This window comes from Triticum aestivum, chromosome 4D (assembly GCF_018294505.1).
Source record: "Triticum aestivum cultivar Chinese Spring chromosome 4D, IWGSC CS RefSeq v2.1, whole genome shotgun sequence".
NCBI lineage: Eukaryota > Viridiplantae > Streptophyta > Magnoliopsida > Poales > Poaceae > Triticum > Triticum aestivum.
Genome location: NC_057805.1, coordinates 101333444 through 101361076, shown reverse-complemented (window position 1 = coordinate 101361076; position 27633 = coordinate 101333444). Strand labels below are relative to the sequence as shown.

The 27633-nt window shown below is 44.0% G+C and overlaps 4 protein-coding genes and 1 long non-coding RNA gene across 6 annotated transcripts; 2 read left to right on the top strand and 3 right to left on the bottom strand.

The window, feature by feature from the left end:
* Nucleotides 1-3917: 3917 nt before the first annotated feature.
* LOC123096499 (cysteine desulfurase 1, chloroplastic) lies at nucleotides 3918-10160 on the bottom strand. Its single transcript, XM_044518241.1, has 10 exons — nucleotides 9854-10160; nucleotides 8865-8998; nucleotides 8098-8257; nucleotides 7568-7754; nucleotides 6927-7072; nucleotides 6763-6835; nucleotides 6561-6624; nucleotides 5235-5334; nucleotides 4924-5082; nucleotides 3918-4459 (listed from the first exon to the last, which is right to left on the bottom strand). The coding sequence occupies exons 1-10, from the start codon at nucleotides 10073-10075 to the stop codon at nucleotides 4289-4291; spliced, it is 1416 nt and encodes a 471-aa protein (XP_044374176.1). The 5' UTR covers nucleotides 10076-10160; the 3' UTR covers nucleotides 3918-4288.
* A 45-nt stretch (nucleotides 10161-10205) lies between these two features.
* Nucleotides 10206-11818, top strand: LOC123096502 (uncharacterized). The gene is made up of 3 exons (XR_006446645.1): nucleotides 10206-10373; nucleotides 10641-10907; nucleotides 11600-11818. It is a non-coding gene; the product is annotated as an uncharacterized lncRNA (long non-coding RNA).
* Nucleotides 11368-13399, bottom strand: LOC123096501 (methylesterase 17). Its single transcript, XM_044518243.1, has 4 exons — nucleotides 12921-13399; nucleotides 12614-12754; nucleotides 12056-12184; nucleotides 11368-11819 (listed from the first exon to the last, which is right to left on the bottom strand). The coding sequence occupies exons 1-4, from the start codon at nucleotides 13137-13139 to the stop codon at nucleotides 11556-11558; spliced, it is 753 nt and encodes a 250-aa protein (XP_044374178.1). The 5' UTR covers nucleotides 13140-13399; the 3' UTR covers nucleotides 11368-11555.
* Nucleotides 13400-13454: 55 nt separating this feature from the next.
* Nucleotides 13455-15211, bottom strand: LOC123096500 (methylesterase 17). Its single transcript, XM_044518242.1, has 4 exons — nucleotides 14845-15211; nucleotides 14197-14337; nucleotides 13950-14084; nucleotides 13455-13861 (listed from the first exon to the last, which is right to left on the bottom strand). Exons 1-4 carry the CDS (start codon nucleotides 15085-15087, stop codon nucleotides 13592-13594), a joined length of 789 nt encoding a protein of 262 aa, XP_044374177.1. The 5' UTR covers nucleotides 15088-15211; the 3' UTR covers nucleotides 13455-13591.
* A 7502-nt stretch (nucleotides 15212-22713) lies between these two features.
* LOC123096498 (uncharacterized) lies at nucleotides 22714-26930 on the top strand. Of its 2 annotated transcripts, none has more exons than XM_044518239.1 (3): nucleotides 22714-23012; nucleotides 23368-23601; nucleotides 23692-26930. In XM_044518239.1, exons 2-3 carry the CDS (start codon nucleotides 23484-23486, stop codon nucleotides 26685-26687), a joined length of 3114 nt encoding a protein of 1037 aa, XP_044374174.1. In that variant the 5' UTR covers nucleotides 22714-23012; nucleotides 23368-23483; the 3' UTR covers nucleotides 26688-26930. The 2 variants fall into 2 exon arrangements, with proteins under 2 accessions (XP_044374174.1, XP_044374175.1); XM_044518240.1 differs by having other exon boundaries at nucleotides 22718-23012; nucleotides 23410-23601.
* The last annotated feature ends 703 nt before the right edge of the window (nucleotides 26931-27633 follow it).

Below are 27633 nucleotides of genomic sequence, written 5' to 3'. Positions count from 1 at the left end.
CAATTGCCTTAGCGAAGGAAACCAAATTTCACAAGAAACCAAACACATCAAGAGACACTTCAACTCCATCCATGATCAAGTCAAAGAGGGAGACATAGAGATTTGCAAAATACATACGGATCTGAATGTTGCAGACCCGTTGACTAAGCCTCTTCCACGAGCAAAACATGATCACCACCAAGACTCCATGGGTGTTAGAATCATTACAATGTAATCTAGATTATTGACTCTAGTGCAAGTGGGAGACTGAAGGAAATATGCCCTAGAGGCAATAATAAAGTTGTTATTTATATTTCCTTATATCATGATAAATGTTTATTATTCATGCTAGAATTGTATTAACCGGAAACTTGATACATGTGTGAATACATAGACAAAACAAAGTTTCCCTAGTATGCCTCTACTTGACTAGCTCGTTAATCAAAGATGGTTAAGTTTCCTGACCATAGACATGTGTTGTCATTTGATGAACGGGATCACATCATTAGGAGAATGATGTATGGACAAGACCCATCCGTTAGCTTAGCATAATGATCGTTAAGTTTTATTGCTATTGCTTTCTTCATGACTTATACATATTCCTTTGACTATGAGATTATGCAACTCCCGAATACCGGAGGAACACCTTGTGTGCTATCAAATGTCACAACGTAACTGGGTGATTATAAAGATGCTCTACAGGTGTCTCCGAAGGTGTTTGTTGGGTTGGCATAGATCGAGATTAGGATTTGTCACTCCGAGTATCGGAGAGGTATCTCCGGGCCCTCTCGGTGATGCACATCATGATAAGCCTTGCAAGCAATGTGACTAATGAGTTAGTTGCGGGATGATGCATTACAGAACGAGTAAAGAGACTTGCCGGTAACGAGATTGAACTAGGTATGAGAATACCAATGATCGAATCTCTGGCAAGTAACATACCGATGACAAAGGGAATGGCGTATGTTGTCATTGCGGTTTGGCCGATAAAAATCTTCGTAGAATATGTAGGAACCAATATGAGCATCCAGGTTCCGCTGTTGGTTATTGATCGGAGATGTGTCTCGGTCATGTCTACATAGTTCTCGAACCCGTAGGGTCCGCACACTTAACGTTCGATGACGATTTGTATTATGAGTTATGTGTTTTGGTGACCGGAGATTGTTCGGAGTCCCGGATGAGATCACGGACATGACGAGGAGTCTCGAAATGGTCGAGAGGTAAAGATTGATATATTGGACGATAGTATTCGGACACCGGAATGGTTTTGGAGTGTTTCAGATATTTATCGGAGTACCGAGGGGTTACCGAACCCCCCCCCCCCCGGGGGGGAGTAATGGGCCACATGGGCCATAAGGGGAAAGAGAGAGGGCAGCCCACAAGGGGTGGCGCACCCCCCATGGGCAGTCCGAATTGGTCAAGGGGAGGGGGCGCGGGCCCCCTTTCCTTTCCCCTCTCCCTCTCCTTCCCCCTTTCCCCCTCCGAAAGAAGGAAGGGGGGCGACTAGGACTAGGAGTCCTAGTGGGTTCCCCCCCACTTGGCGTGCCCCCTAGGGCCAGCCTCCTCCCCTCTCCTCCTTTATATACGGGGGCAGGGGGGCACCCCAAAGCACATCAATTGTTTCTTACCCGTGTGCGGTGCCCCCCTCCACCGTTTACTCCTCCGGTCATATTGTCGTAGTGCTTAGGCGAAGCCCTGCGCGGATCACATCACCATCACCGTCATCACGCCGTCGTGCTGACAAAACTCTCCCTCGACACTTTGCTGGATCAAGAGTTCGAGGTACGTCATCGAGCTGAACGTGTGCTGAACTCGGATGTGCCGTACGTTCGGTACTTGATCGGTTGGATCGCGAAGATGTTCGACTACATCAACCGCGTTAAACTAACGCTTCCGCTTTCGGTCTATGAAGGTACATGGACACACTCTCCCCTCTCGTTGCTATGCATCTCCTAGATAGATCTTGCGTGATCGTAGATTTTTTTTTTGAAATTGCATGCTACGTTCCCAACACTGGCACATGCATCACCACCACTAAAGATGGTTGCAGAATATCGCCTAATTAAGGTCTTCGGTGTTCATGTCCTACAATGGTCAGCAATGGTACTATTGAACAGAAATAATACGTACGACACATGGAGTAATCTTCAAGCTCAACACACTAGCACATCATTGACTGATCATGAAGTTCAACACACTACCACACTTACCTATCTACTATACTACACGTACTATCAACCCTGCAACCAGGTGAGGTGAGTGCAATTGTGGCTCATTGAGGTTCGTGCCATCCTCGATGGCCCGATGAAGTTCTTGCAGCTCCAGGCCGTCACCGCCTGCCCACACTCTCAGGCACTGTTAGGTTCTCGTGCCTCTTCCTCCGAGTCCACGGCGGTTCTCGAAGTCTAAGGTACGGACAGCTCACGGCGCGAGGCAAGCGCTCCAGTCGCCTCCTGCCCTTTGACTCCAACGAGGACCGAATCCTCCGTGACATCCTCCATCGGTCCTTGGTCACTATGGAAACGGACGCCGTCGCTGTCGCTGCAAGGATGTGAAGGCATCACGACAGGGCATCGTGGAGTCCGAGCGGGTCGCAGTTGAGCAAGCGGCTGCAACCCATCATCTCGTTGCGGAGAAGACCTGTGCCACCCGACGGCTCATTGGGCTCCCCTCCTCCTCCTGCGACTCATCGACCACCTCCTCCGACCCGTATGCCATCTTCACGATGTCCTACCGTCGGGCGAGGCAAAGCGGCGAACATCATCGTCCTATCTATCATATTTAGTCCTTGTATCTAGCCTTCCCATCATTTGTCGTATGAACTTGCTGCCCGCGGATGTCCTGTCCTAGTCTTTTTGTGTATGAACTTGCCATGTCTATGTATGAATTTGCTATGTATCTATTGTTGTTGTTTTTACTTGTGTTGATCGATGTTGCATGGGTTTGTATGAATTTGATGATTCGGATACGGGGGCACAACCGTTGCTGTCCATGAACAAACAGGGAGTCATTTGAAGATGCAAGTACGTGGACACTGCTACAGATCTGGCATTTCTTTTGACACTGTTACACATGCTCGTCAGTTTCGCTACCCCACAGGTCATCAATTCCCGTTTCATGATGCACGCAGACCCCTCCTTTTGGCACTGCCAAGATCCGGCACAGGTGAATGGGATCCAATCGACCACAACATGTAATCACTTTATTCTGGATGTCGTGCCGATGGAACGAACGGATGAGAAAAAGGGAACGTACGCGTGCATGCATCGGCCAGCCAAGAATCAGGACACAGATCCCTGAAACTGCACCCGACCTATGAGTGTCCGTCATCGGTATCATGCACCACCAACCGAGCCTCCAGAAACCGGGAGACAGGAGACTGATCAAGAAGAAAAGCCCCTGAAAATCATTAGAGGCAGGAAGAGAAGGGTAAAAAGAGAGGACGCATGCAGGTGCACCATGCTGCGCCCGAGTAGACAAAAGCTGCATGGATCTTTGCCATTTGGTTTCGGACACGAGAGTTTCGTATTTAGGATTTCTGCCACAAATGGATCTAAGTAAAACTTCACATTATTTTGTTTTGTGACCATAGGTTACAAAGAAAACTTCAGAACCTTGCAAAGGAGAGACAAGTCATGGGCTTCAATGGCAACAAATGCCACCCTAATGTCCAAACTGAAGGCATTTCTGCCGAAACAAGATGCAAAAGCCAAGAGCAAGCCGTTACCTCTTCAGGATGTACGGAGCATCCAAACGGAACAGCTGTGAGTACTCCCTCTCTCAAAGAAAGTGCCAAAAAACGTCTTACATTTTGAGACAGAGAGAGTACATGCCAATGTTGCTTTCGATTGAGTAATACAAGAAGCTTGCGAAATATCAAACCACAAGGTCAACAGCACTATAAATCGTGCACTATAAACCACAAGGTCCCAGACCGATTAGCAAAACAAAACTTTATTCAGTCTCTTATTATTACATGTGTAAAGTGCGGGCCTCAAAATCACAAGTATGCACCGTGCTCACTGTTATGGAGTTATTGACAGATCGTAAATCACAAGATTGACTATTATGGCCAACGGTCCAGGTATAATACAGTTTATATATGGGAAATAAACGGAGCCGCCCAAGCTACATAGCCAACAATACTTATCTCGAAACTTCCAGAGCGCAAGAGTAGATAAACTTGCCCGTGCATGGTTTACACGAAAAAGCTGAAAGACATCAGACAGTTTGAGCAGGTAGGCCTTCTATATCGCACTTGAACTAGTGAGAGACAACGAGGAAGCTAATGTTTGCTAACTGAACTGCACTAGTGGTGGGAAGTAAGGAAATCAATAGTAGCTTTTAGCCCATGGATGAAGGCATCCACCTCCTCTTTTGTGTTATAAAAATGAAGACTAGCACGGGCGCTCGCATTGATACCAAGGGTGCGATGCAAAATCTGTGCACAATGATGCCCTGACCGAATCGCTATGCCATGCTGAAACAAAATAGTCAGCATATATCAGTTCTACATTGCTAGTACTAGAAGACATATTTCACAAAATCCACCACAACAAGACAGCAATTTGACCAAACAATCTATCATCAGCAGTTCTTTTTCTATGTCAACAAGGGGCAACTTATGCCTCTGGAAAATGAGATCTCTCACTATGCCTGGTACTTGCCTCACAAAAAATCTATACCTAATGTTAACAACCATATGTCATATGATGTACCCCCATTTAGACTGCAGTTGAAATTAAGCAACATAGCTGATTAAGAGCAGCTCCTAGATAGACGAGTAATACCGAAAACGCATATGCTGGAAAATTAGATAATTCCAAGGAAAGTTCCTTTATGGAATCTAATAGAGAAGCACAGAGCTAGCATTGGAGCAGTACAACTATTGCTAAAACAGAACTAGCATTTGCATCTGATTCAGTGGTTGAAACATCAGCATACCTGGAGATCAAGAATTTCGGCAATATCTGTTGGATGAACATTCTCAACATTGAAAGAACATAAAGGAGCACGGTGATCACTTGCAGAAGGCGCCGGACCATAGATACGAACATTTGGAACGGAGAGAAGGCTCTCATAAAGGTACGACCCCAACACTTTCTGGAAGACAGAAAAACACAAGTGAGGCGCTACATAGAGATAGTTCTCCAACCCTTTTTTGGAGAGCAGAATAAGCAGAATTGTAACAACAGGCACGGAGACTAAAATATACATATTAAAAGAGGTAAAATAATGAAAGAATTTATACTGACCTCATACTCGTGGATCCTCTGCATGCCAAAGTGTGACAGATAATCTATCGCAACCCCCAATCCTATAGCTTCTCCAATTGCAGGAGTTCCAGCCTCAAATCTTTTCAGAACACAATACAGTTAAAACTTAGAATCTAACAAAAATAGAATCTTAAGTGCAATATAAGGTTGACCTTTCTCAGTTGCCCTAGCCAACAATGTGAAGCAGAGGCAAATTTTAACAACTGTCAAGGGAACTTAAAAAAAACATATAATGGAACTGTAGAAACAAATTAAAATTGCAACATATCTTTACTCCTATAAACAAACCAGTTGGTGGTGATGGTGCGTTTGCTCTAAGGTCACACGAACCATTCAATTTGTTACCAACGGTTAAGATTGAGATGGCATTGCTAACCACTCACTTAAATTCATTTCGCAAAAGGCCCTGATCTAGTATGAATTTGTGGGGATACACTGAGTAGCGCCGCAATTCAGCAAACTAATTAGTCCTATAAACATGCTCGTATGAATTTTTTGTAGTCTGTAGTAACACATGTCTTTCTAGCTAGTTGCTTCAAGATAGATGAATCATGTTTTTCACTTATCTCAATTTCTGGTACAAGTTATCTTGTGATATTCTTGTTCCAATTTTAGTTGGCAATTGATCAGTTCCTATAACAAGGCACGAGGAGTGAGTTCTCACTAACTAGTCAACGGACATTAGGAGGAATAGCAGTCAGCTAGAAGGCCCAACCGGCAGCGAAGAGGACCCTGCAGCGGCGTTGTACCTGCAGGAAGAGCAGGTGCTTGCAGGGTGGCTGTGTCCCGGCAGGCTGCAAGAGGAGCAGGAGCTGTTGTCCCAGTCCTACGGAAGCAAGTGGTGACAGCAGCTCAGAATGAGAGCAGAGGCGGCGGCATGAAAGAGTAAGGCAGCGGAGGCAGGTGAGATGGAGGTGGTGGTCTGGAAGAGATAGTTGCCAGGATCATCCGAAGGGAGGCAAGTGTCATTGATCAATCAAGAGGGATAACATGTGTATTCCTCTTCTGATACCTTGTTAGGAGGAATAACATGTGTATTCCATGGGGCTCTAGGCCAGTATGCAGCACATGTGGTGTTCTTTAAGGATACCTAAACAGGTACTTACACTACATATCTAACCTGCGAAACATCATCATTTACTGTGATTCTAGATACATGTAACATTCCATTCTACATGAAGTAAGTTTTATTATTCTCGCTATTGTATTATTCTGTACTGTCTTTGTTCACAAAATTTGATAGCATACAGTGACAGATATGAATTAGTCTAGGAAGATCAAAACAAAGAGAACTTGCTTCCTCACCTAGAAGGAGGCTCAGCATATGTAGATTTGTCTTCGAACACATCTGCAATCATTTCACCACCACCTACAAAGAAACTATTATTTTAAGATAAACATAAATATATTTCTCTTAAATAGGAAGGCTCTGTTTCAACAAGAGGACCTAACTAACTAATTTATCCTCTGAAGTAGAGAACATTGCTTCTGCCTTGCAGTATCTTACCTAAGAAAGGCTCCATAGATGACAAGATCTCAAATTTTCCATGCAAGAATCCGACGCCTGTAGGGCCACACATCTGAGAAGTTTAGCCCATAACTTGTAAAGGTCATTTTGCTGTTCTGGGATGACTATGAATTTGTTGCTAGCAGATAATTGATAACACAAACCTTATGCGAGGATGCAACAAGAAAATCTGCACCAAGCTTCTGAACATCAACTGGCATATGAGGAACACTTTGACAAGCATCTACAAGAACTTTAGCTCCAACTTTGTTTGCACATGATACGACCTCCTCAATAGGAAGCATTGAACCTGGCAATGATGAAGGAATATAATATAGTCGTTCTCACTAATTATTCTCTCTAAGACAGAAATAACATGAATAAAGTTAGAATGACGGGATCCAACCATTGAACATTTGCCATAAAACTACCCTTTGTCATAATTTGTAACTCGTCATCATGAGACAATGGAAATAAATGAATGAAGTCAGATGCTACAATTACCATGCTCACCTACAGTAAAACTACAAAGTGCAGAAGTGTATGCAGCTAATTGAGTTGCCATTCTGTTATTTACTATGATATGTTTTGATTCTAATTCTACTCTACCACTTCCACACAATAGACATCCATCTTTGTGCCACGCTTTGACACATACGTCCATGGCTTGCATTAGCTCTAATATCCTTTCATAAAGAAAGGCATTCATTTACACTTGCCACATAATGGTATACATGTAGGGGGGGATTTATAGTTTCCATGAACCTTAAATAAATAAATATTTGAAAAGGAAAAACCTTCTTACCCAGGACGTTTGAAACATGATGGACAACAACAATCTTTGTCTTGCTTGACAGAAGCCCTTTTAACTGCTCAATGTCTGGAACCTCTTCTTTAGTCAGCCCAACATACTTTAGGACAGCACCAGTTTTTTGGGATACAAATTGCCAAGGAACAATCGCACTATGATGCTCCGCAACTGTAAGAATAATCTGCTCGGCAAAAATAGCAGATGAATTACTATCAATAAGTGTACAACGAATTGCATATTTTTATGAATCATGATAAAAATCAATATTTGGTGAAATTTTTATAAGATAAATTTAACAATTTTATCTAGAACAACGGCAGGTTATGAATCACTATATGAAGCGTTATCAATTAATAGGCTAGAAAGAGATGAGGAAAATAATAATATGGGGATGCATAAATACATGAAAAAGGTCAGTGTTTGAAGAACAATATTCATGATATGCATCAAAGTAGAAGCATAAAAAGAAGTTATGACTGGCAGGTAGAGCACGAAGTATCAGCTGGGGAAGATGGAGGATTCACCTCATCTCCTTGTTTTAAGTTAGATAGGCCCCATGAATAAGCTACTAAATTGATAGCTTCTGTAGCATTACGAGTAAAAATAATCTCTCTACTATCAGCCGCATTGATGAAATTTGCAACTTTCCTTCTTGCACTCTCATATGCATCAGTAGCCTTTGCGCTGATGATAGTGAAGAAAACATGTCAGTAGGAGCAAAAACATATGTATACATATGCACATAGCTCGCAAACACTAAAAGCATATGATAACCTACTTGACTGAGTGACACAAAACTAGCAGCCTAGCAATAACATACTATGAAGCAAATCAACTGCTATATCTTTCTATGCATGCAGTTGATCATCATATATCGCAAAACTCGACACCTATAGCATCATCGTCCAATACAAGAAAATTATGTGAGCACTACCATACCTCACAAAACAGACAAGTCATATATGGGGGAAATCACAGAGGAAATCGTGCAAGGTGAAAAGTGAAATGTAATTATGTAAAATAGTTTGTGCTGTAGGGGGTGTTCTGTGGTGATTCACATACATATTCCTACTAGGAGAGTAAAAGGGCAATCTTCTGTTCCTAAAAAAAAGGGTTTTCTCCTGCACAGCTCAACGCCTCTAGGGGTCTAGAGCCAGATATTACATCAGGGCCACAGCCTTGCTTTACTCACACTTAGAGATAGAGAATATGCATCCAAATTCATGGTACTAGTGGGTATTTTACAGTTACAACACCCAATTAAGACATAAAGGACAAATTAAAAATTTACCTGAGAGCATGAATGCCACGATGAACATTCGAATTATAAAATCGGTAGTAGTCGTCTAAGGCTTTCATCACATGAGAGGGTTTCTGTGATGTTGCACCATTGTCGAAGTAAACTAATTTATTACCATCAAATTCCTGCAAGTTCCGATGATCATAAATGATAAAAACCACCTCACTCGAATGCCAAAAGTATATACATAACAAACTGTAAGGTAAAGTTTGTGACATAGTAATAACGAAAGAATCCAACATGTAAACCAACAATAGTTTTGCAGTTACGGAATCCACATTGAATAAAACAACTTTGTTCTGGAGGGCCCTACAAACGGATCTTTTACACGCATGACCGAATCAAGAGAAAGCTGAGTGAAACTTATATCAGCTTATCCGTAGTGGTAACTGCACCAGACAAGGTGATATGCTAAAAGCCCATATCTATCTTATGAACATTTTTTTTCCGATAAAGAGCGCTTTTATTAACTCATAACGTAGCATCAAGAGGAAATCATGATGAGAAACACCCGGCCTCTGCATAGCTAGGATGCACACAGCCAAACACAAACAGTCTGAAAAAAGACAGAAAATTGACATATCGGCACCAGTAGAGTCAAATAGGACCGTCACTATGCCTATGTCGAAGGAGGTGATGGGCCGGAGGTTATGCTGCCATCCATGTTGGGAAAAAAACCTCATGGCCACTCGCTTCAATTGCGTACACACCGCCTTAGAACAGCAATTCGAACTCCGTACGGTGAAGCATGGACCCTCTTATGAACAAATGGAAATATTTTTAGGCAGCAGCAATACATGTTGTAATCAGGAGTAACTAGACGCGCCGCAATCAAGAGCGATCCCATAATTTATTGGGAACAAACATAATTAGATGCGCGACTGTAAATAGTACTGTATTTCACTAATCAAATTCAAAATTGGACTGGAATGGCACGAACAACCAAACAACGAGACGAGCCGGAGATGGGCAGGGGAGACCTGGTCGAGGATGGGGAAGTCTACGCGGGTGAGGTCCCCGAGCGAGGAGGCCGGCTCCGCCTCCCGCGAAGGCGCGGCCATGGCCGCCGTCCCACAGCGGCCCCGCCGCGGAGAAAACGTGAGCACAGCGCCGCCGCCGATAGTTCCGGGATAGCTGCGGTTCCTGACGGAGGAGGGGAAGTACCGGAGCGACGCCACCGCCGCCGCCGCCGCGGTCGCCATGCGCGCCGTCTCTGTTGGTTGGATTAGCCAAAGCTTCGCGGTGTGTTTCCCTTCCTGTCACGTGAGGCCCACCCGTCAGCGTCGAAGTGTGTTTAAGCGGTCAGGGTGTGGGACCCGCACGGTGGTCTCACATTAGAGCGGCAGAGTAACACTGAATGGTGGAGCGGCGCCGCCTGCATGTAGCAACTGCTGCCGTCGACGAGGCCGCCGCCGCCACCCGCCGCCGCCCGCTGCCGCGGACCTCCACGTTCGACAATAGCGCCTTCCTCTACGACGCCAGGGAGGTGTCCCATGCCAGGTGAGCAGTTATACCATGCTGAGGATAGGGGCTGTCCGTGGTGTAGGGCAGTAGCACGGCACCTGTTCGATCGAATGCGTGGTCGAGTTGCTGTGTTCGATCAAACAGTTTGCTGGATAGGTTCTATTCCTAGGCGTCAACAAATTTTCCATGATTAACAGTGTGAGATGCGAACGCCATGAGTTTCAATGAAATTTTTCCACGATTTTCCACAGTTTATATGATGTGAGACTGCATTCCTAATTTCCCATCGTGAATTATATGAAGCAAATTCTCCGTGTCGCTGGAAAAGGAAAGGTTGAATCTCTGCATAGGATAGCTGAGTTTGTCATCTCGTTTTGTGAGGCACCAGAACTCGTGGTCAGCAAGGGGAAAAGGCACAAGATGGAGTTGATGCTATCATTTTACAGCAAAGGGAGGAGGCACTGTATGTGAGCTGGGGCAAGGAGGCTGTGCTCTAGTGGCCATTGAAGAGTAACTTCTGATGAGTTATCTGATCCAGCAATTAAAGTGTTACTGCAAAGCTTGGTTAAGGTAAAACATTCTGCTTGGTTGGCTTGTATATCAGTGGCTAATGCTGGTTCCTGAGAAAAGATAAAGACTGAACGCAACCAAAAGTCCGAACTGATGGAAAGGGCTAGGCAATCCACATATACACTTCAACACTTCCTCTTACGTTTGACGCGGGAAGTCAATATGTGAATAGACTCAGAGGTATGGCTCAAGAGGCCTATACATGGACATAGAGGGGGGCAGTAGCAATTTTTGGATTAACTGCGAAAGCCAGGACTTGAACTCAAGACCTTAGGCTCTGATACCATGTTAAGCTTCATGTCTAGGCAGCGGAACCAAAAGTCCGAAATGATGGCAATCCATATATACACTTCAGCACCTTTGACTCGGTCCTTTTATTTTCCTTTTTCTTTTGGAATAACACGTAAGCTTATCTAAAATGGGAATTACGTAGGCCTGATTTGAGTTATTTGCTTACAAATTGAATGGTAATGTTTACCCTAAACCAGCTTTACTTACACCCTTAAACCATTTATCCATTTGTCTTGAAGATTCCCTGAGAAACATGCTTCACAAAGATGTTATCCTAACTCGGATACTTAGTATATGTCATGTTACAAGAATTTGAACAAACCCACTATAGAGAGTTCAGTAATCTGCATATTTGCATCATAGAGATTTGACTATTAGGTTAAAGAGCTGTTCTGGTGCAGAGAAGAAGGGGCTGTGGTCTGTATCTATGACCAAAACCTCGCTGGGTGGCCACTTCTTGATCATGGAATCTTGCTGCTGAGGGTCCAGCATGTGGTCACGCTGTGTCTTTATGAAAACCCGCTTTATTCGATTCAATCTCTCATCAGCTCCTTCAAAGCTTGCAGTACCAATAGCACTTGCAGGCCATGGGCGCATCAGCATTGAAGCCAGTATTGACTCCTGAACAAGATTTTTTCATAAAACATGTGTAAGTAAAATTCGGACCATTGGTTACCTCTTAATTGTGTATGATGTTTAGTTCTTGAGAAGGTTGTTCAAGACACATGCATGGGATAGCAATATCTTGTCAGGAAATAGCTATAATAAATTTCATAATACTGGGCTCAGATTATAGAATCTGTACAATTTGATAAAGATGTGGATTTCATGAGCACATTGGCTCATGCATATAGTACCTCCTCTGGGCTTTGTTGTGATAGTCGATCACGCTGGAATTCTAATCTCAAGGCGACAGTAGTTGGAGGATCATCTGCTCCTGCACCGAATGTCAACTCGGTCTCATTCTCAGGCAAACTTGGTAAGCCCTGTTACACATTAATATACAGAAACTGTCATTAGTCGGACATAGTCAGTATATAACCATGAAAGGAAGCTTCCAGATGTGCAATAAATTTGCAACAGAGCTTATTCAATAATTTCAACACGTGGAATTTGTTCTATAAATTTTTCCAAGAATCGTTGAACCTGTTATTTCATTTCTATCATGCAAATGACGACAACGAGAACAAACTGAAATTCTCAGGAAATATTCCAAGTGCCTGGTTAACATTGCCCATCGTATTTATCCTGGTTTTTACCATGTCTGTTTGAGTTATATATGTACTAAGGATTTCAGTTTTGTCGTATGTATATGTTTGTTAGTTATGACACATTCTCAGCACTTGGTAGGTGGCTCATGCGTCATGACAAAATAAAGTGCAGCCTGAAAACATTTTTTAAGGAACAAAACATACATCTTTCTTATCTTCATCAGTCTGAAGTCCAAATGGCAGCATAGCAGCTGCCACAAATATTGCTTGCTTAATTCTGTCAACGAATTCATGCATTGCGTGAATCACACTCAGCCCTCCACTGCCATGCCCAATGAGAATCACCTGAAATTCGATCAAAATGAGTTTCAAAGGGTAAACCGAATCGCCTATAACTCTTCATCATTTTGGACACAATGTCCCTAAGCAGCTTCACAACAAAGCAACAAACCTTCAGCACTTTGTGGCCATAAGTAGTTTATAAATTAGCAGCAATACTGCAGGATCCTACCTTCTCGCCCTCCGGCAAGGCAGAGATGAGGCGCAGGAGCGGCTTGTCATACTGCTCGAATGACCGTACAGTGTTGGGGTCGGTGGGGTCTACGCCGCCTCCGGCAAGGTCTATGCAGGTCACTTGGTAGCCGGAGCCCTCAAGGAGCCACCGGAGCTTGAACCAGCACCACCCTCCATGCCCTTCCCCATGAACAAGCACCAAATGCTCCCCTGCCATGTCCGTTCAGCATCTGCCTATTGAGTGCATCATTACCTCTGTACCAATCACCGGGACAACTTCATTTGTGCGGCCAGTTCCAAATGTCAAAACCAAGCAGGTCGTCCATTGAGGTCTACTATAAATGGATGCATGCCAGGTGCTCTCTGCATATCTTGCATGTAAAATGGCAGGATATAGCGTGTGGACCAGCTGGTTTCTCTCCTCCCTGCATCGTGTTTGGCATTTGGCCCTTATGGACGTGCTAACTTATCGGAGGATGTTTTGCGGTGTTAATTTCTGGTTTTAGACCATGATATATTCACGCGTGGTACATCTGGAACTTTACAGCCTTGTTGATAACTTAATTGGCATGCAAGTAACATCACACAGTGAAGACTGGAGAAGTGGAGAATACAAGAGCAGGAGCAGCTAGGCGTCACCCAGACCGTGCATGCATGGTGTACAAGTGGTCACGGTAACTTGACAATGAGCTGAAAGAGACGCTCCGGTGCGGAGAAGAAGGGGCTGTGGTCGGTGTCCATGGCCACAACCTTGCTCGGTGGCCACCGGTGAATCATCGCCTCCTGCTGCTCCGGCTTCACCATGCAATCCTTTGCCGTTGTTATGTACACGCGCCGCACCTGGTCGATCGCGCTGCTGTCCCCGCCGCCTCTCCCAAACCTGGCTGCGCTCAAGGCGGCAGGCCATGGACGGAGTAGGATGGAGGCAAGCGCAGAGTCCTGAACAAACATCTTGTAGTTACAGTTCCACGACCATGGCATATAACACACTGGCAGATGATTCAGCGTTGCAATTCCATTAACCAACCTCTTGGGGGCTTTGCTGGGACAGGATCATGCGCTGGAACTCTGGCCGCAGTGCTGCACTCGTTGGCGGGTGATCCATTCCAAGACCAAATGCTAGGTCATACACGTCCCCGAACTCGGATAAATCAGGTACGCCCTGTTAAATTTCAGCTGAAATTCTTGAAAGGAAGAACTAATAGTAGCTGCTACTGTAACCGGACATAATAAGAGTTTAAATGAGCTTATGATAAGAGAGTTCAGGCAGTCACATCTTTGATGTCTTGTTCCGTTTGGTAGCCAAACGGGAGCATGGTTGCTGCTATGAAGATTGCCTGCTTAATCCTGTCGCTGAATAAATGCATTGCATGGGTCACACTTAGCCCTCCTGCGCTGTGCCCAACCAAAATCACCTGAGGAAATCAATATGCTACCATTAGTTTTGTTATTGTGCTAGTATCAATCAGTAACACGAGATTTCCTTGTTATTGTGAGTAAATTTCTTTGATTCTCAGTATACTATACACTTTTATCCCACAAAGCCACATTTTTTCATCTATCATGATTTCCATAAGGCGCACAATTTCTTATTTCGACGGAATTGGCAAGCGGCCTTGCTATAAAGGGTTTTTTTTAGGGAAGTTACACTAGGCCATTGTGCGGCTCATCAGTCTGTTGGAAGTCATAGAAAGTGGTTTTCTAATAAAGAGCAACCGAAAATAAGTGTGATCATAAAACGGCTTATAAAAGCTTACAGAGGGGGTAATTCTTAAAAGAATGTACAGTTTAAAGCTATATTTTGTTCCCCTGAGACTGAAAGAGTAGTGCAGTAACCAAAAAGAAGAAGAAAAAAAACTAGTGCATGCATGCAAGCATCCAATTACAAGAAGGGGGTGTGGGTACACGGTTACTGTCGTCACCTTTTCGCCGTCTGGCAGCGCGGACAGGAGGTCGACGAGCGGCGCGGTGTACTCGTCGAACGACCGGACAGAGCCGGGGTCGACGCGGCTGCCGGCTGCCCCAGCAAGGTCGACGCAGGAGACGCGGTGGCCGGAGCCCCGGAGCAGGGGCAGGAGCCTGAACCAGCACCAGGCGCCGTGGCCGGCACCGTGCACTAGGACAAAATGCTCCTTGCTCTCGGTAGCATCGCCGCCGGCGTCCATCTCGTCAATAACTTGTACTACTACGATTGTTTGTGCGCCTGCCTATCTATCCACGGTTGCGTGCCCTTTAGTGACGAGCTATTTATATCGGCGAGGCCAAGCAATTTGTCTTGTTGTTTATTTCCAGAAGCATTGGCCAAGTCACCACTGCAATAGTGCACTTACATCAGTAGTCGCGAGTCTAAATGCAGGGAAATCACCTGCTACCTCCCATAAATCTTAGGAAAATGGATGTCCACAGCACATCACGTCCTATATATCCTAAGGAAAAAATTGACTCAGTGTGAGCCGGTCGATGGAGACAAGGCAAGACTAAGTCCAACGGACAGAGGCTATGTATGTACGCCATTTGTCACGTACGGTACGTCTATGCACGCACTAGAATTGCGGCCTCCGCATAACTTGCATCACCCAGGGTTGTACCACACGTGTTTTGTCCTTTATTTCGTGGGTGGATTTCTACTAGTAGCGCGTTTTTATCTTGTTCCACGTACATGCATGCCGACTTCACTCTATTTTTTGAGCGTAACCTGCCGACTTCACTCTAGAAAACACATGCATGCCAACCTGGAATGATCAGGTGGTTTGACTCTTTCTTGCCGATCGGACACCTCGGGCTAAGAATCAAAGGTTTGTCCAACGTATTGATTCATTTTTTAAAACAACAAGCCTCCTCATCGATTTTTGGCCACAGTGCCACTACACCATGGTAGAGCAAACTTTTTATGCAAAACAAACGAAATGTACAGATTGAAACACAAGAGGGGCGACTATTGCCTGATCATCGGGTATTTTTTTTATCAAAATATGTCGAATCTCTGGTGTTCCAAATGGTCCAACGCCAGGAGGAACACAGGGTCCACAAAGCACGAATTAAGCCCTGAATATCTTCAGGAGGTCCAACCAAATTAAGAGCACTAAAGACCACTCTCCAGGTGAACTTGGCAAGATTAAAGTCAAGGGACAAATGATTTTGTCTTTGCATGACCTCAGTGCACAGAATTAGCATTGATTGTTGCCAGTGCACCCTCTTTTGAGTAGATTTGTCAAAACACTATTCCTAATGAAAAAGGCACGGAAAGATCTTGATTTTCAAGGGCATTTTGATCTTCCATGTACCTCTGTATCCAACTAGGTCAGTTGCTTTGAGTTGCAAATATAGCTTCCTGACAGAGAAGACTGTTTTTGCACCCAGTTTCCAACACGCACACTCTCCTTGCAATCAGTAAGAGATATTATATTAACCACTTCCTTCAATTCTATCCATTGAGCAACAGTTTCTCCCCGTAGTGTTCTTCTAAACTGCTTGCAATCCTAATCTGTAGCTTTTATTGATTAGTTTGTAAGAAAGGTTTACTGTTTATTGTCTGAAAAATGCTACTCCCTTCATTCCATATTAGTTGTCGCTGATCTAGTGCGACAATTAATATGGAACAGAGGGAGTACCTTGAAGAGAAGGCACCCTGCAGTACTCTTATACTTCTCCCATCCAAAAATATGAAGTACATGCACGCATTTCTCAAGATTTATTACATGAGACACGAGCGTCTATTGTAGCCGAGGCCATTAGACAGAGTCCTCTGCATCATGGATTAGGTCTCCATTTCTAACTCTACCTTATTTTCTTTTCTTGTGAGCCGTGTGTGATGGGTTATCATCTTACTGTAGAGCCCCTAATTTTGAAGCACTTCTTTCAATGTAGTAGAGTTCCCACGCAAAAATTTGGTATAGATTTTTGGATCTATTTTAGCCTATTACTTGTTGATTTCTAACATGGCATAGATTTTGTGTTACATACTAAATCTTAAACTAGTGGCTGATCAAGGTAGGTTTTGAAAAATATGCACACTTTATATTATTATTTTAGATGTAGGGAATAAAGAAAAACTATGGGCCTCCAAGAAACACAGATGCCACAAAAAGGAGGAGACAAATTTTGATGTCTGTTGTATTTGACTTTGTGGGCCAAGTGTTGTGGTCCATCAATAGATAATATGGGCCAGGTGGTCTGGTCCATCATGTACCTATTTGTCTTCGTGCCCTGGAGTAGAACAAATTTTATCCATATACAAGGCAATTCAGATTTTTCGTGCCTTCTTCTATTGGATGGCACAAATATTACATTGCATGGGTTCTATGTTTTAAAGGAGGTCGACTGTTTACTGGAGAGAAAGAATCGCAGATTGTTGTAGTTATTTGACGCAAAACTAGTTATTCCTTTTAGGAGTAATAAGACGACTTCAAAGAGTCTGTGGGGGCATCAAGGTTGCATATAGCTAAATCATTAGAAAGAGAGAGAATCACATGATAAACATTGCCAAGCACACCGAGCATTGGCACGTAATGGTTTTAGTTCAAATTTGGACCAACAAGACATGTTCTTCCCTTGGAAAAAAAGAAACATGCTCTTTGTTAGTATTTTTCTTAGACAACACAAACGATGGCATGAACTAGCTAGATGGTCATCTTGATTCGTTTTTCATAGATCACTTCGGAACATCTACAATGAAGGCGCTAATTAAGGCCTAGCGCTAGGATCAGGATCCTGGCCATTTTCCTCGATTCATGTCCAATTCCAGGAACTAGGTTCACGTCGATGCCTCACGAGTGGCCGGGCACTAGTCATTTTTTTAGACTCTGATAAGTGTCATATGTGTGGCACAAACGCATGCCAACTTCGAACATTTTTTATGGCAAGTTTAGTGACATGAGGATGGCAACTTTAGTTGTCAAACATGGTAACTTCTTTTCGGATAACAAGTTTCAGTTTTTTTTGTTTGTTCTTTTTGAATGGCAACTTTAGTTTAAAAAACGTTAGGGCCGGAGTGCTTTGTGCCCATGTGTGGCACTTATCATTTGTTTTTTGTATGTGAGTAGCCCTCTTACATGGCATTGAAGCGTTCGAAACAAGGACTCTAATCAGGTGCTAGAAATAAAATTCTTGTTTCATTACTGATGATGATGAAGCATCTAATCAGGCGCCTTGCGTTGGCGATGCCCTTGCTGATTATCTTAATTAATTATTTTTACATTTTTGGCATGAAGGAGATGGAACTGGTCAATGATACTTCCCTCTTGAAGCAAATGGCATGCATGAGATGGTTAAAATGTCACACTCGTAATTCTAAAATATGAGTAGAAAAATGTCACAATCATGAAAATTCAAGAGAGTGGTGACGGTCAAGACGTGAACGGATACCAACAACGCAACAAACATAACGAATGAACAAATTGTATACTAGTACTATATATCAATCACTCCAAATTTGTGTTTCCGCGGCAACTTAGTCAAGGCGTAAGCACCACAAAACTAGAAAAGAGTATATAATCGTAAATGTAGGCCCTCCACCACCGCCCCATCCGAATAGAAAGTGCCCAACAATATGGTATATCAGTTTTAGTAACATCTTATGGGACAGAGGGAGTAATAAGCAGAAGATCAAGACATTGTCCCACTCTTAATCCATTAATACACAATGTGTTATTTATTTACCTCACCAGATTTGACCCTTTGTGCGCGAATGGTTCACAACTAGTACGTAGTACAGCATATCCATATGAAAATTTAAGGTTGAACCAGTCTTGTCTTCTTATATTCCTATGGTTTAGAGATTGACATGGACCTTTTATAAATCACTAGTCAATGTGTACGTGCAATGCACGTTAATTTGGAAGTATATTAAGTGCATGTGGATATTAAGTAGGGTATTATTTACGTGTTATTATGTGATTAGCACTATTTTTTGTATGAAATTAACTGCACGCTAAACGTGTTGAGCGCTCGACATTGAAGCAGTCTAGGTCGTTGGATTGACATGATTTGATGGCCGAGATTAATTGGATCTGTCCATTTGGGTCTTTTTATATTAGTATAAATATAGATGTATATGTACATGATATCACTCCGACAATTCAACAGACAACTCCGAAAGATTTTTTTCAAGACCAACTCCAGTGTCCACATACCGTGGGATCCACTATAAATACTCAAAATTCATTCCTGGTGGTACAATCTGCAAAGCTCCAAATGCAGAATATCTCCTACCGCGACGAATAATCCACTAAGTGCCAATGTAGATAGATTGGGTTCGTGGGATACAGTAACTTTCCTAACCATCCAACTAAGATTTGGTTCTCACATACAAAACCACTGACCTGTAGGGCATTGTACTTGCGAACAGTTTCAGCATGTTTTCTCCGGCCATGGGTCCCACCAGCAAGTCATTTTTTCCTCGAGTGCACTACCATCACCATTTCCCCTTCCCAAGCTCCAACTCCACTGTTGCAACATGTAGACATCATGCGCCACCACCCATCCCTCATAGCAACGGACTAACTTGAGGCAACCCATCCGATTGATCAAAATGAACAGCCCATATCAAGCACTATAGCAACACGTATTGTAGATGTGCATTGTAGCTGGCAGCTATTCATGCCGATCTGTCCATTAATTCCAGATCAAACGGTTTAGGGAGGGGGCAAGTCACTGTACTGTTCGCCGGTGACTCACCCACAATAGTCACCGGATCTCAATCCCATAGCAACATGTTCACCCTGTATTTCTTACCCTCCCCCTTTTCTTCTATTCCGTATGGAACTACGCCGCAACACTGTTTCCGTCGCCAATGTTGCATCAACTTCCTACTATGTGTACCCCTTCAAGCCATGGATTACAAGGCTAAAAAATGTTTGGACCTAATTTGTTATTGAATTTTAAGTTTTTTTGTGAATATGGCACTATATTTATATGAAAATATTACAAACGATGCAAGACACCCAGAAAACAAGGAAATTACAAGCAGGTCCTAGGAATGTCAAAAAAAGTCAATCTCTAGGACGAGCTGAAGGCACGCCGCTGCTCCATCGTCGGAGCTGGCCTAACATTGTATCCTGCTGCTTAGAAGTCGTCGTGCTAAGGACCAGATGGACAAACCCCGGAGAAGAAGCCATCAACGTAGAAGTCCTGTGTAGATTGGAATCCCAGAGTCAAACCACCTCATTACCAAAACTTACGCTAGCATCGCAACAACGTTGGAGAGAACACCACTATGACGGGGAAGGAGCATGAACCGCTAAATAACAATTTGTCGCGTTGGAGAGACACCCATGAGGAAGGAGGCCACAACCTCGCGTTCATCAAGCCGCCATATGCCGCGTTTGTGTGCCGCTTTAAATGGTTCACGACTAGTATGCAACACAACGTATATGTATGGAAATTTAAGGTTGAACCAGTCTTGTCTTGTTCTATTCCTATAGTTTGGGGCATGCTACGTGTCCGCCGGCAAAGATCAGCCGGGTTGCGAGCCGTCAGATTTGCCGCATCAGGTGGCCGAGCGCGTCCTCACTATTCAACACAGGTCTTGTTGCAAAAAAATTGCAACAGTTGTTTTGTTGCAGTTTTTTGCAACTGAGATTTTGTTGCAAACTTTTTTTGCAACTGAGGTCTTGTTGCAGAAAAACTTCGCAAGAGAAGTTCTGTTGCAAAAATGCCTCCGCCGGACCTTGCAACACCGCATATGTTTCAGAAACATAGCTCCTGAATGGTAGCGGTCTCTCAGTTGGACGCGTGTCACGCAGGGAAGGTGGCGGACGTGGCCGCTGTGATCCGCCGGATGATGGCAAGTGTTTCCCTTTTTCTAAACAAAATATATTTACATGATGTCACTCCCACAATTCAACGGAGGACTCTGAAAGGTTTTATCAAGTTCAACTCAATATCCACATGCCGTGGGGCCCACTATGAATACTCAAGATTCTTTCCTGGTGGTAAAATCCACAAACCTTCAAGTACATAATATCTTCAATATCTCATACCGCGACGACTGATCTACATGAGACATCAAAGTGTCAATGTAGGGGTTGATCCCAAATAGCTTGTGTTCTAGGGATACAATTACCTTCCTAACCATCCACCTAAGATCTGGTTCCCACGTACAAAATCATTGACATGTGGGGTATTGTGCTTGCAGCCATTTTCAACACGTTTTCTCCAACCACTAGTCCCACCACCAGGTCCTAAGAGCGCCAAACAAACTCAATCTCCAGCACAAGTTGAAGGTGTGCCGTTGCTCCATCATCGAAGCCAAACTCACATTGTATCACGCGGTCTGAAAGTTGTCATGCTAAGGTATAGATGGACAAATGCCGCGGAGAAGAAGCCATCAACCTAGAAGTCCTATGTAGATTGGAATCCTAGAACCGAACCACCTCGTTAACAAAACACATGCTAGCCTCGCAACAACGATGGAGAGAACGCCGTTGCGGGGGAAGGAGCACGGACCGCTAGTTTGTTGTGTTAGAGAAGCACCCAAGGGGGGAAAGGATGCCACAACCTCATCGTTGCAGCGAAAAATGGCCTAGATCAGCACCATGGTCCTCATGGGTTGACCTTCAGCCATTGGTTGCCCGCAACGCCACCACCCCAAGGAGCAGGGAAGAGGATCATTACCCCAGCACCAGTACCATGACACATGGATCATCCACCTAGATATGAATGACCCAAGACGACGCCTTGTAAGAGCATCTATAACTTGACCTCCCACTCTCCCTCTATGTCCGGACAGACAGACCAGACAGAAGAGAGAAGAAAAAATAAGTCCATCCAACCAGACCTTCACTCCCTCCTATACGCCCTGGCTGTCTGACACCCCCCAAGACACGTCCTCCACGTCATGCCAGAACCCACCCAACCCAACTAGGCCCCACCCGACAGCCACACCCCTCTCTCTCTCATGTTGGATGAGCGCGCGGCCTCCGCCGCCACTCGCTCAACCGAATCTCATGCCCCCCGGCCCTCGGGTTCCTGCTCCTGACCCCCCCTCTCACGGCACCGGGGCTGGGCGCGTGCGTGCTGCCTGGCTTGCATCGTCTTTCGTGGCCCAAGATTCACCGCTCCCCTCGCGATCTTGTCATGATGCCGCTGATGTGCGTGCTGTCTACATGCTCCGGCGGTGTCGCATACAACATGTTTGTTGAAATGACTATGGACAATTTAAGGGATATGGTTGTAAACCCAGATAAATAGGAGTTTAAAGCGGACATGTCAGGACAGCGGTTCGGTGCGTGTCCGTTTGGACGTACTATAAGGGCATGTACAATGCATAGCTTCAAGGTGATGCCTCGCATGCCATGTAGGATCGGATATGACGTAAAGTAGGTTCGGATAGGGAAGCGGGATCCTCTCCAGGAGGCGGGGGCTTGAAAAGAAAAAGTGTGGTCCGGTGACAAAAGCTGAAAAACTTGAAGTGAAAAGTAGAGATACATGTGTACTAGAGTCTTTATTTTCTATTTTTTAATGAGGTCCATTGGTGGTAGCTTGCATTGGAAAGAAAAAGTAAATGTAGGTGCCTTAACTTTTGTCATGAGGCATATGTATCCATATGCCACCATTGTACAAGCCCTAAAAGGCCAAATTAGTCCATTAAAGTTGTATAGATGCTCTAGATTAGCTGCCCCTTAAAACCCGCGTCCTTTTGGAGCTCTTGACTTGTCCACGTGCAATTAATTACAAACACACATTTTCCAGCGAGTAAACTGGCGTGGTCAAGTGGTCATGCCGCCAAGCAGACAGCACCGTGCCTTGTCTCATCCCCAAACACAGCATCACACACCACCATTTCCTCCCCCTCGTCTCCTCCCTTTCTCTTGGTCCCCCTGCCATGGTCTCCTCCCTCCCCCGCCCCCCTTCTCTCTCCTCCAACTTTCACCAGACAGCCCGACCCTGAGCTCAGCTGGACATCACTGACGCCATAGCCTCCTTTTCCCCCTTTCGCTTTTGCTCCGTCTCTCTCCTCCTCCGTGGCCCAAGATTCACCGCCCCCCTCGCGATCCCTCCGAGTTCGCTCTCGCCTGGGGAGGCGGGAGGAGGGGCGAGACATTGCGGCGTGAGATGATCTTCTCCGGTGCCGTGGTCTTACGAGCACAAGGTTCGTGTTCTTTTCTCCCTCCCGGTCCTCTCTTGCGTACGGCTCTAGATTTTTTCTCCCCTTCCTAGATCTGCAAGCGCTCCCTGATCGATTTGGTTGATCCGTGGTCCATGTGATTTCTTGCTGCCATGTTTTTTGATGCGATAGGTGGCGTTTTTTTTTCTTTATACATATATCTATATTCTTGAACTTGAGCTAGCTGTTGTTGACTAAATGAATCTATCAAAAACAATAGTCTGATGTCTATTTTTCTGGGAAAGAAAATATATTGTGGTGGAGTTCCTCCTTGCTGCATTATCCTTATTCCTTGATTAGTGTATCCATTCTTTGTAACAATATATTGTTTTGATGCCAGAGAGTGGAAGATAACTGTGGTGAAGTTCATTATTGTCATCAGGGGGTGATGCTGGTACCTTTTCACTGAAGTGCATCTACCTTCTGTAACCGATATACTGTGGCGGTGAGGAGATCATGTCCATGGAAGCTCAGAATCTTCGGTTCGTCAGGTGCCCCAAATGCCTCCAGCTTCTCGTGGAGTACCCGTCCATTCCGGTTTACCAGTGTGGTGGCTGCGGCACCATTCTTAGAGGTATAAATCATAGGATCTATCCTCCTTGCCTGGCTAAGCAGTATCTCTATTTTTCAGACTTTTTTTATAGTCGTTGAATATTTGATGCAGCGAAAAATCGAGGTGCGCAAGTAACTCAGCCTGATTCGGCATCCGGTGAACAGAACAATTTTCCACACAGCTTGGAAGGGTCCCCTCAGACCAGCAAGTCTATTTGTTCCGATGAACTGAAAGTTGTCTCTGCTGATATGCAGCCTAGTGAAAATTTGGTTGAGGGAAATATTTCCTCTGTCGGCAAGCATGCCATCTCCGGTGAGAATGTTAACGCAGAAAGGACTATGTCTGTTGGAGAGAGTGCAGCATCTGGCGAGGTTGACGGTGAGGAGAATTGTTCCCTGAGTGTTGGCAATGCCCGAGACCCCGAGTTTATGATCGAAGAGGCAGATGACAAAGGTGCTACAGTTAATTCTAGTATGAAACTAATAGAAAATGTACAGAGTGTTGAAATAAGTGAAGATGCAGATGGGGAAAAGGGTTGTATTATGGATGATGCAAACGATGCTAGTGTTGCCAGCGAAGCTGCAACTGTCCATAGCATTGCAGGTGAGGAACTGGGAGATGATTCCGGTAACAATGTGATAGGAGAAATAGAGAGCATGTCTGAGCAAAAAAATTCTGCTGGCAATAAAAATATGAACTGCCATGAGGCAGCTGAGACAAACAAACTGTATGAGGATGATGGGGCTAAATCCATTAACATGGTGGCTCGGAGAGAGGAGAGGTTGGAACCATATGGGGGTTTATGTTTTGAATCTTATGAAGATCTGATTGAGGAATTGGAGAGGTCTTTATCATTAAGTGATGATGAGGAAGACTTTTCGGATGTAGCAGACAATAATGGGCTTAATGATGCTCTGCATAATCAAATTGGTAGCCAAAGGTTTTTGTCAGGGGGCAAAATGAATGATAGCCCTCGAAGTGATCCTCATGGTCGATTGATTGAAGAACTGGAGAGGTATTTCAGTGATCCAGAAGAACCGTTAGAACATCATATTGCGGTTGCAGACAAAGACATTCAAGACAAAATTCATGTGAAGGAGCATGATAAGGATCCTCAATTCCTGGTTAGTGTAAGTGCAAAGGCTTTCAGTGATGGAGATGAACTGTCAGAACATCATATTGGGGTTGCAGACACAGACACTCGAGGGAAAATTCATGTGAAGGAGCATGATAAGAATCCACAATTCCTGGTTAATGAAAGTGCAAATGCATGTGAAGCTGATGGCAAATATGTACAATCTGAACAAAATTTTGAAAAGAATGAGCTAATAGCTTATGGCAATAAAGAATTGGAAGAGGGTTGGACTGGAGATGATAATAAGATCGTCTGTGTTCATGGGAATGAGCATTTCGTGCTTACAAACACAGACAGTCCAGACACAATTCATGAGAATGAGATTGATAGGGATGCGCAATACCTGGACACTGGAAGTGCAAAGCCATGTGAAGGAAGCATCTCTTCCTTTGGTGACGGACATCTGAAATCTGGACAAAGCTTCCAACAAAACGAGCTAACAACTGAAGGCCCTAAAGAGAAGGAAGATGGTTGTATTGAAGATGACAATAAGATCGACTGCTTTCATGCGAATGAGCATGCCGTGGTTGCAGATAAGGACGTTGCAGAAATAATTCATGAGAATGAGCATGATAAGGATCCACAGTACCTGGGGACTGAAACTGCAAATCTATGTGAAGAGGACATCTCTTCATTCAATGATGAACATCTCAAATCTGGACAAATTTTTGATCAACATGAGGTAACTTCCAATGATGGCACTGAAGAACAGAAGCAGGGCCGTACGGAAGATGACAACACCACTATATGTGTTCAAGCTGACAATCCAGTAGCTGATGCTGGTTTTTCAAGCTTGTCAAATGAGAGGATTCATTGCAAACCAACCAGCTTCACTAAGAAAAAAGAAGAGATATCATGCAGGTACAGAGATAGTCTACTTCGTCAAGGACTTTCTCTTGATTCTGAAGACTTCAGGTCAATCCAAAACTTTATTGAATCACAAATGGATGGGACCTCCAGTTCTCTCTCAAGTGGGTCACCTAGTCAAGGGGATTTGTCGATAAAAACATCAAGTAAGTTCAAGACTGTTGATCAACTTGAGCGCCTCAAGAAGATGGATGGTCTAAGAGATCAGCTAAATAGGCTTTCTAGCAACAAGGGCTTGGAGAAAAGGTATCAGAAGAAAGACCTGGAATACCAGCCACAACAACTGAATACCTATGATGTTGAGCAACAGTTTCGAAGTGTTGATACTGATTCCATCCCAAGTTCTTGTACTCTAGACTCCTATTATGGTCATGGAAAGCCACCAAGGTACCCCCCGCCAAATCCTTTCTCACCACCCCATTCATGTGCACACTGCCATTTTGGACATGTGCAAGCGCACATCCCGCACAACTTTGATGCTTGGGAGTTGAATTCATATTACCAATCCTCACAAGCTGGTAGCTCAATCCCCGACCACGATTCGCTCAAGTCAAGCTTCAAGGAACAGAAGCGTGTGGTGAGAAAGCATATTTTGCGGCCTCTGTCAGGTGCTTCACCATATACCGTCTGCAACAGCTGTTTCTTTTTGGTTCAAATGCCATCAGATATCTACATGTCAAAAAGAAAGATTGGGAAAATGCAGTGTGGTAAGTGCTCCAAGGTTATTGTATTGTCTGTTCCTGCTGTCAATCACGCCAATGCAAATGCCAGTAAGGAACTAACCCAAAAATTAAGCAAGGCTGACAACAGAAAAGTTGCTAGAACGGAGAGTGCTTCTTATCCTGTCAGTGTAAGTGAAGAATATGGAGCATCTTTCACAAGAAGCTTGTCTAATCGAGCTGGACCATCCCTTGCTGCCACACAAAGTAGCAAGAAGGTTTCAGACTCGGCACTTCATTTACTCATGGGGTATGATTCAGCAAGCCAGTTGTTACGTCACAGCAGGGCGTTTGAGCGTCGCAGCAGGGTGTTCGATGATGGGTATGAAAGCTTTGAGTCAATGGTGCCGGTGTCCAGCCGAGTGTCCAGAAGAAAGAACATGTGATATTTTGCACTGGTATGTCAAGCCTCTGGCTTCTTACAGGTCACAGTTTTGACGATAAACGGGCAGCTTTCCTGCAAATAGTTTTGATGGATTTTCCTAGGCAGCTCTAGCCTATATGGAATCATTTGGTTTGTCGAAATTCTTTTTTATGGTATATATATTGTTTACTCTTGGTGTAAGTTGTTTATTCTTGGTGTAAAGTTGTCCATATTTGGGGGTATAATAAGAGTTTTTTTTATGTTACACTCGTCCACACTAGTATTTCAGTTCAGGAGATTATCATTTATTGCTCAAGTAGAAAGATATGATAACTCCTGCGTCTTGAAACAGGATTATTAATTCCTGACATGACAAGTGCTATAAGGTTTCAGACTCGGCACTTCTTATGTTACACTCGTCCACACTAGTATTTCAGTTCAGGAGATTATCATTTATTGCTCAAGTAGAAAGATATGATAACTCCTGCGTCTTGAAACAGGATTATTAATTCCTGACATGACAAGTGCTATAAGGTTGACATTTGTCAAATTATTCCTATTGATGCTCATCTCTTTTCATATTGCAATTGTTCTTTTCTTTTACCTGCAATTGCTTTTTCTTTTTCTGCAATTGCATATTTCCCAGTATCCATGTGTTACATAAAAAAAACATGTGTTTAGGTGAAGGGTTTATCATCTTTTGTTGTCCATGCATGTTATGATGTGCATGATGGGTACCAGGCAGGCCATGTGGCTCTGTCTTTGCATGATGCATCCTGTCTCTTGATGATTGCAAATGGACAAACCTGTTACAAGTTGCTATTGGCACCTGATCATAATGTTGGGTGTTGGAGGTGTCTCTGAGCAGGCTAATGTAGCCATTCCTGATGGAACTATTTATTTTAACCTGAATCTGACCATCAACACATGGATTGGACAGACATACTGCCAAATCTGGAGTGTACTTT

What these genes read in the sequence shown, in the direction of transcription:
- LOC123096499 (XM_044518241.1), bottom strand. Translation starts at nt 10,075, where the DNA reads ATGGCGACCGCGGCGGCGGCGGCGGTGGCGTCGCTCCGGTACTTCCCC. An exon ending in CGTGGCATTCATGCTCTCAG is followed by an intron (nt 8,258 to 8,864) that starts GTAAATTTTTAA and finishes CACTATCATCAG; the next exon opens with CGCAAAGGCTACTGATGCAT. An exon ending in TCATGTTTCAAACGTCCTGG is followed by an intron (nt 7,073 to 7,567) that starts GTAAGAAGGTTT and finishes CATCATTGCCAG; the next exon opens with GTTCAATGCTTCCTATTGAG.
- LOC123096498 (XM_044518239.1), top strand. Translation starts at nt 23,484, where the DNA reads ATGTCCATGGAAGCTCAGAATCTTCGGTTCGTCAGGTGCCCCAAATGC. An exon ending in CTGCGGCACCATTCTTAGAG is followed by an intron (nt 23,602 to 23,691) that starts GTATAAATCATA and finishes TATTTGATGCAG; the next exon opens with CGAAAAATCGAGGTGCGCAA.
- LOC123096501 (XM_044518243.1), bottom strand. Translation starts at nt 13,139, where the DNA reads ATGGCAGGGGAGCATTTGGTGCTTGTTCATGGGGAAGGGCATGGAGGG. An exon ending in CCTTGCCGGAGGGCGAGAAG is followed by an intron (nt 12,755 to 12,920) that starts GTAGGATCCTGC and finishes ATCGAATTTCAG; the next exon opens with GTGATTCTCATTGGGCATGG. An exon ending in CTGATGAAGATAAGAAAGAT is followed by an intron (nt 12,185 to 12,613) that starts GTATGTTTTGTT and finishes AATGTGTAACAG; the next exon opens with GGCTTACCAAGTTTGCCTGA.
- LOC123096500 (XM_044518242.1), bottom strand. Translation starts at nt 15,087, where the DNA reads ATGGACGCCGGCGGCGATGCTACCGAGAGCAAGGAGCATTTTGTCCTA. An exon ending in CGCTGCCAGACGGCGAAAAG is followed by an intron (nt 14,338 to 14,844) that starts GTGACGACAGTA and finishes TGATTTCCTCAG; the next exon opens with GTGATTTTGGTTGGGCACAG. An exon ending in CGGAACAAGACATCAAAGAT is followed by an intron (nt 14,085 to 14,196) that starts GTGACTGCCTGA and finishes GAAATTTAACAG; the next exon opens with GGCGTACCTGATTTATCCGA.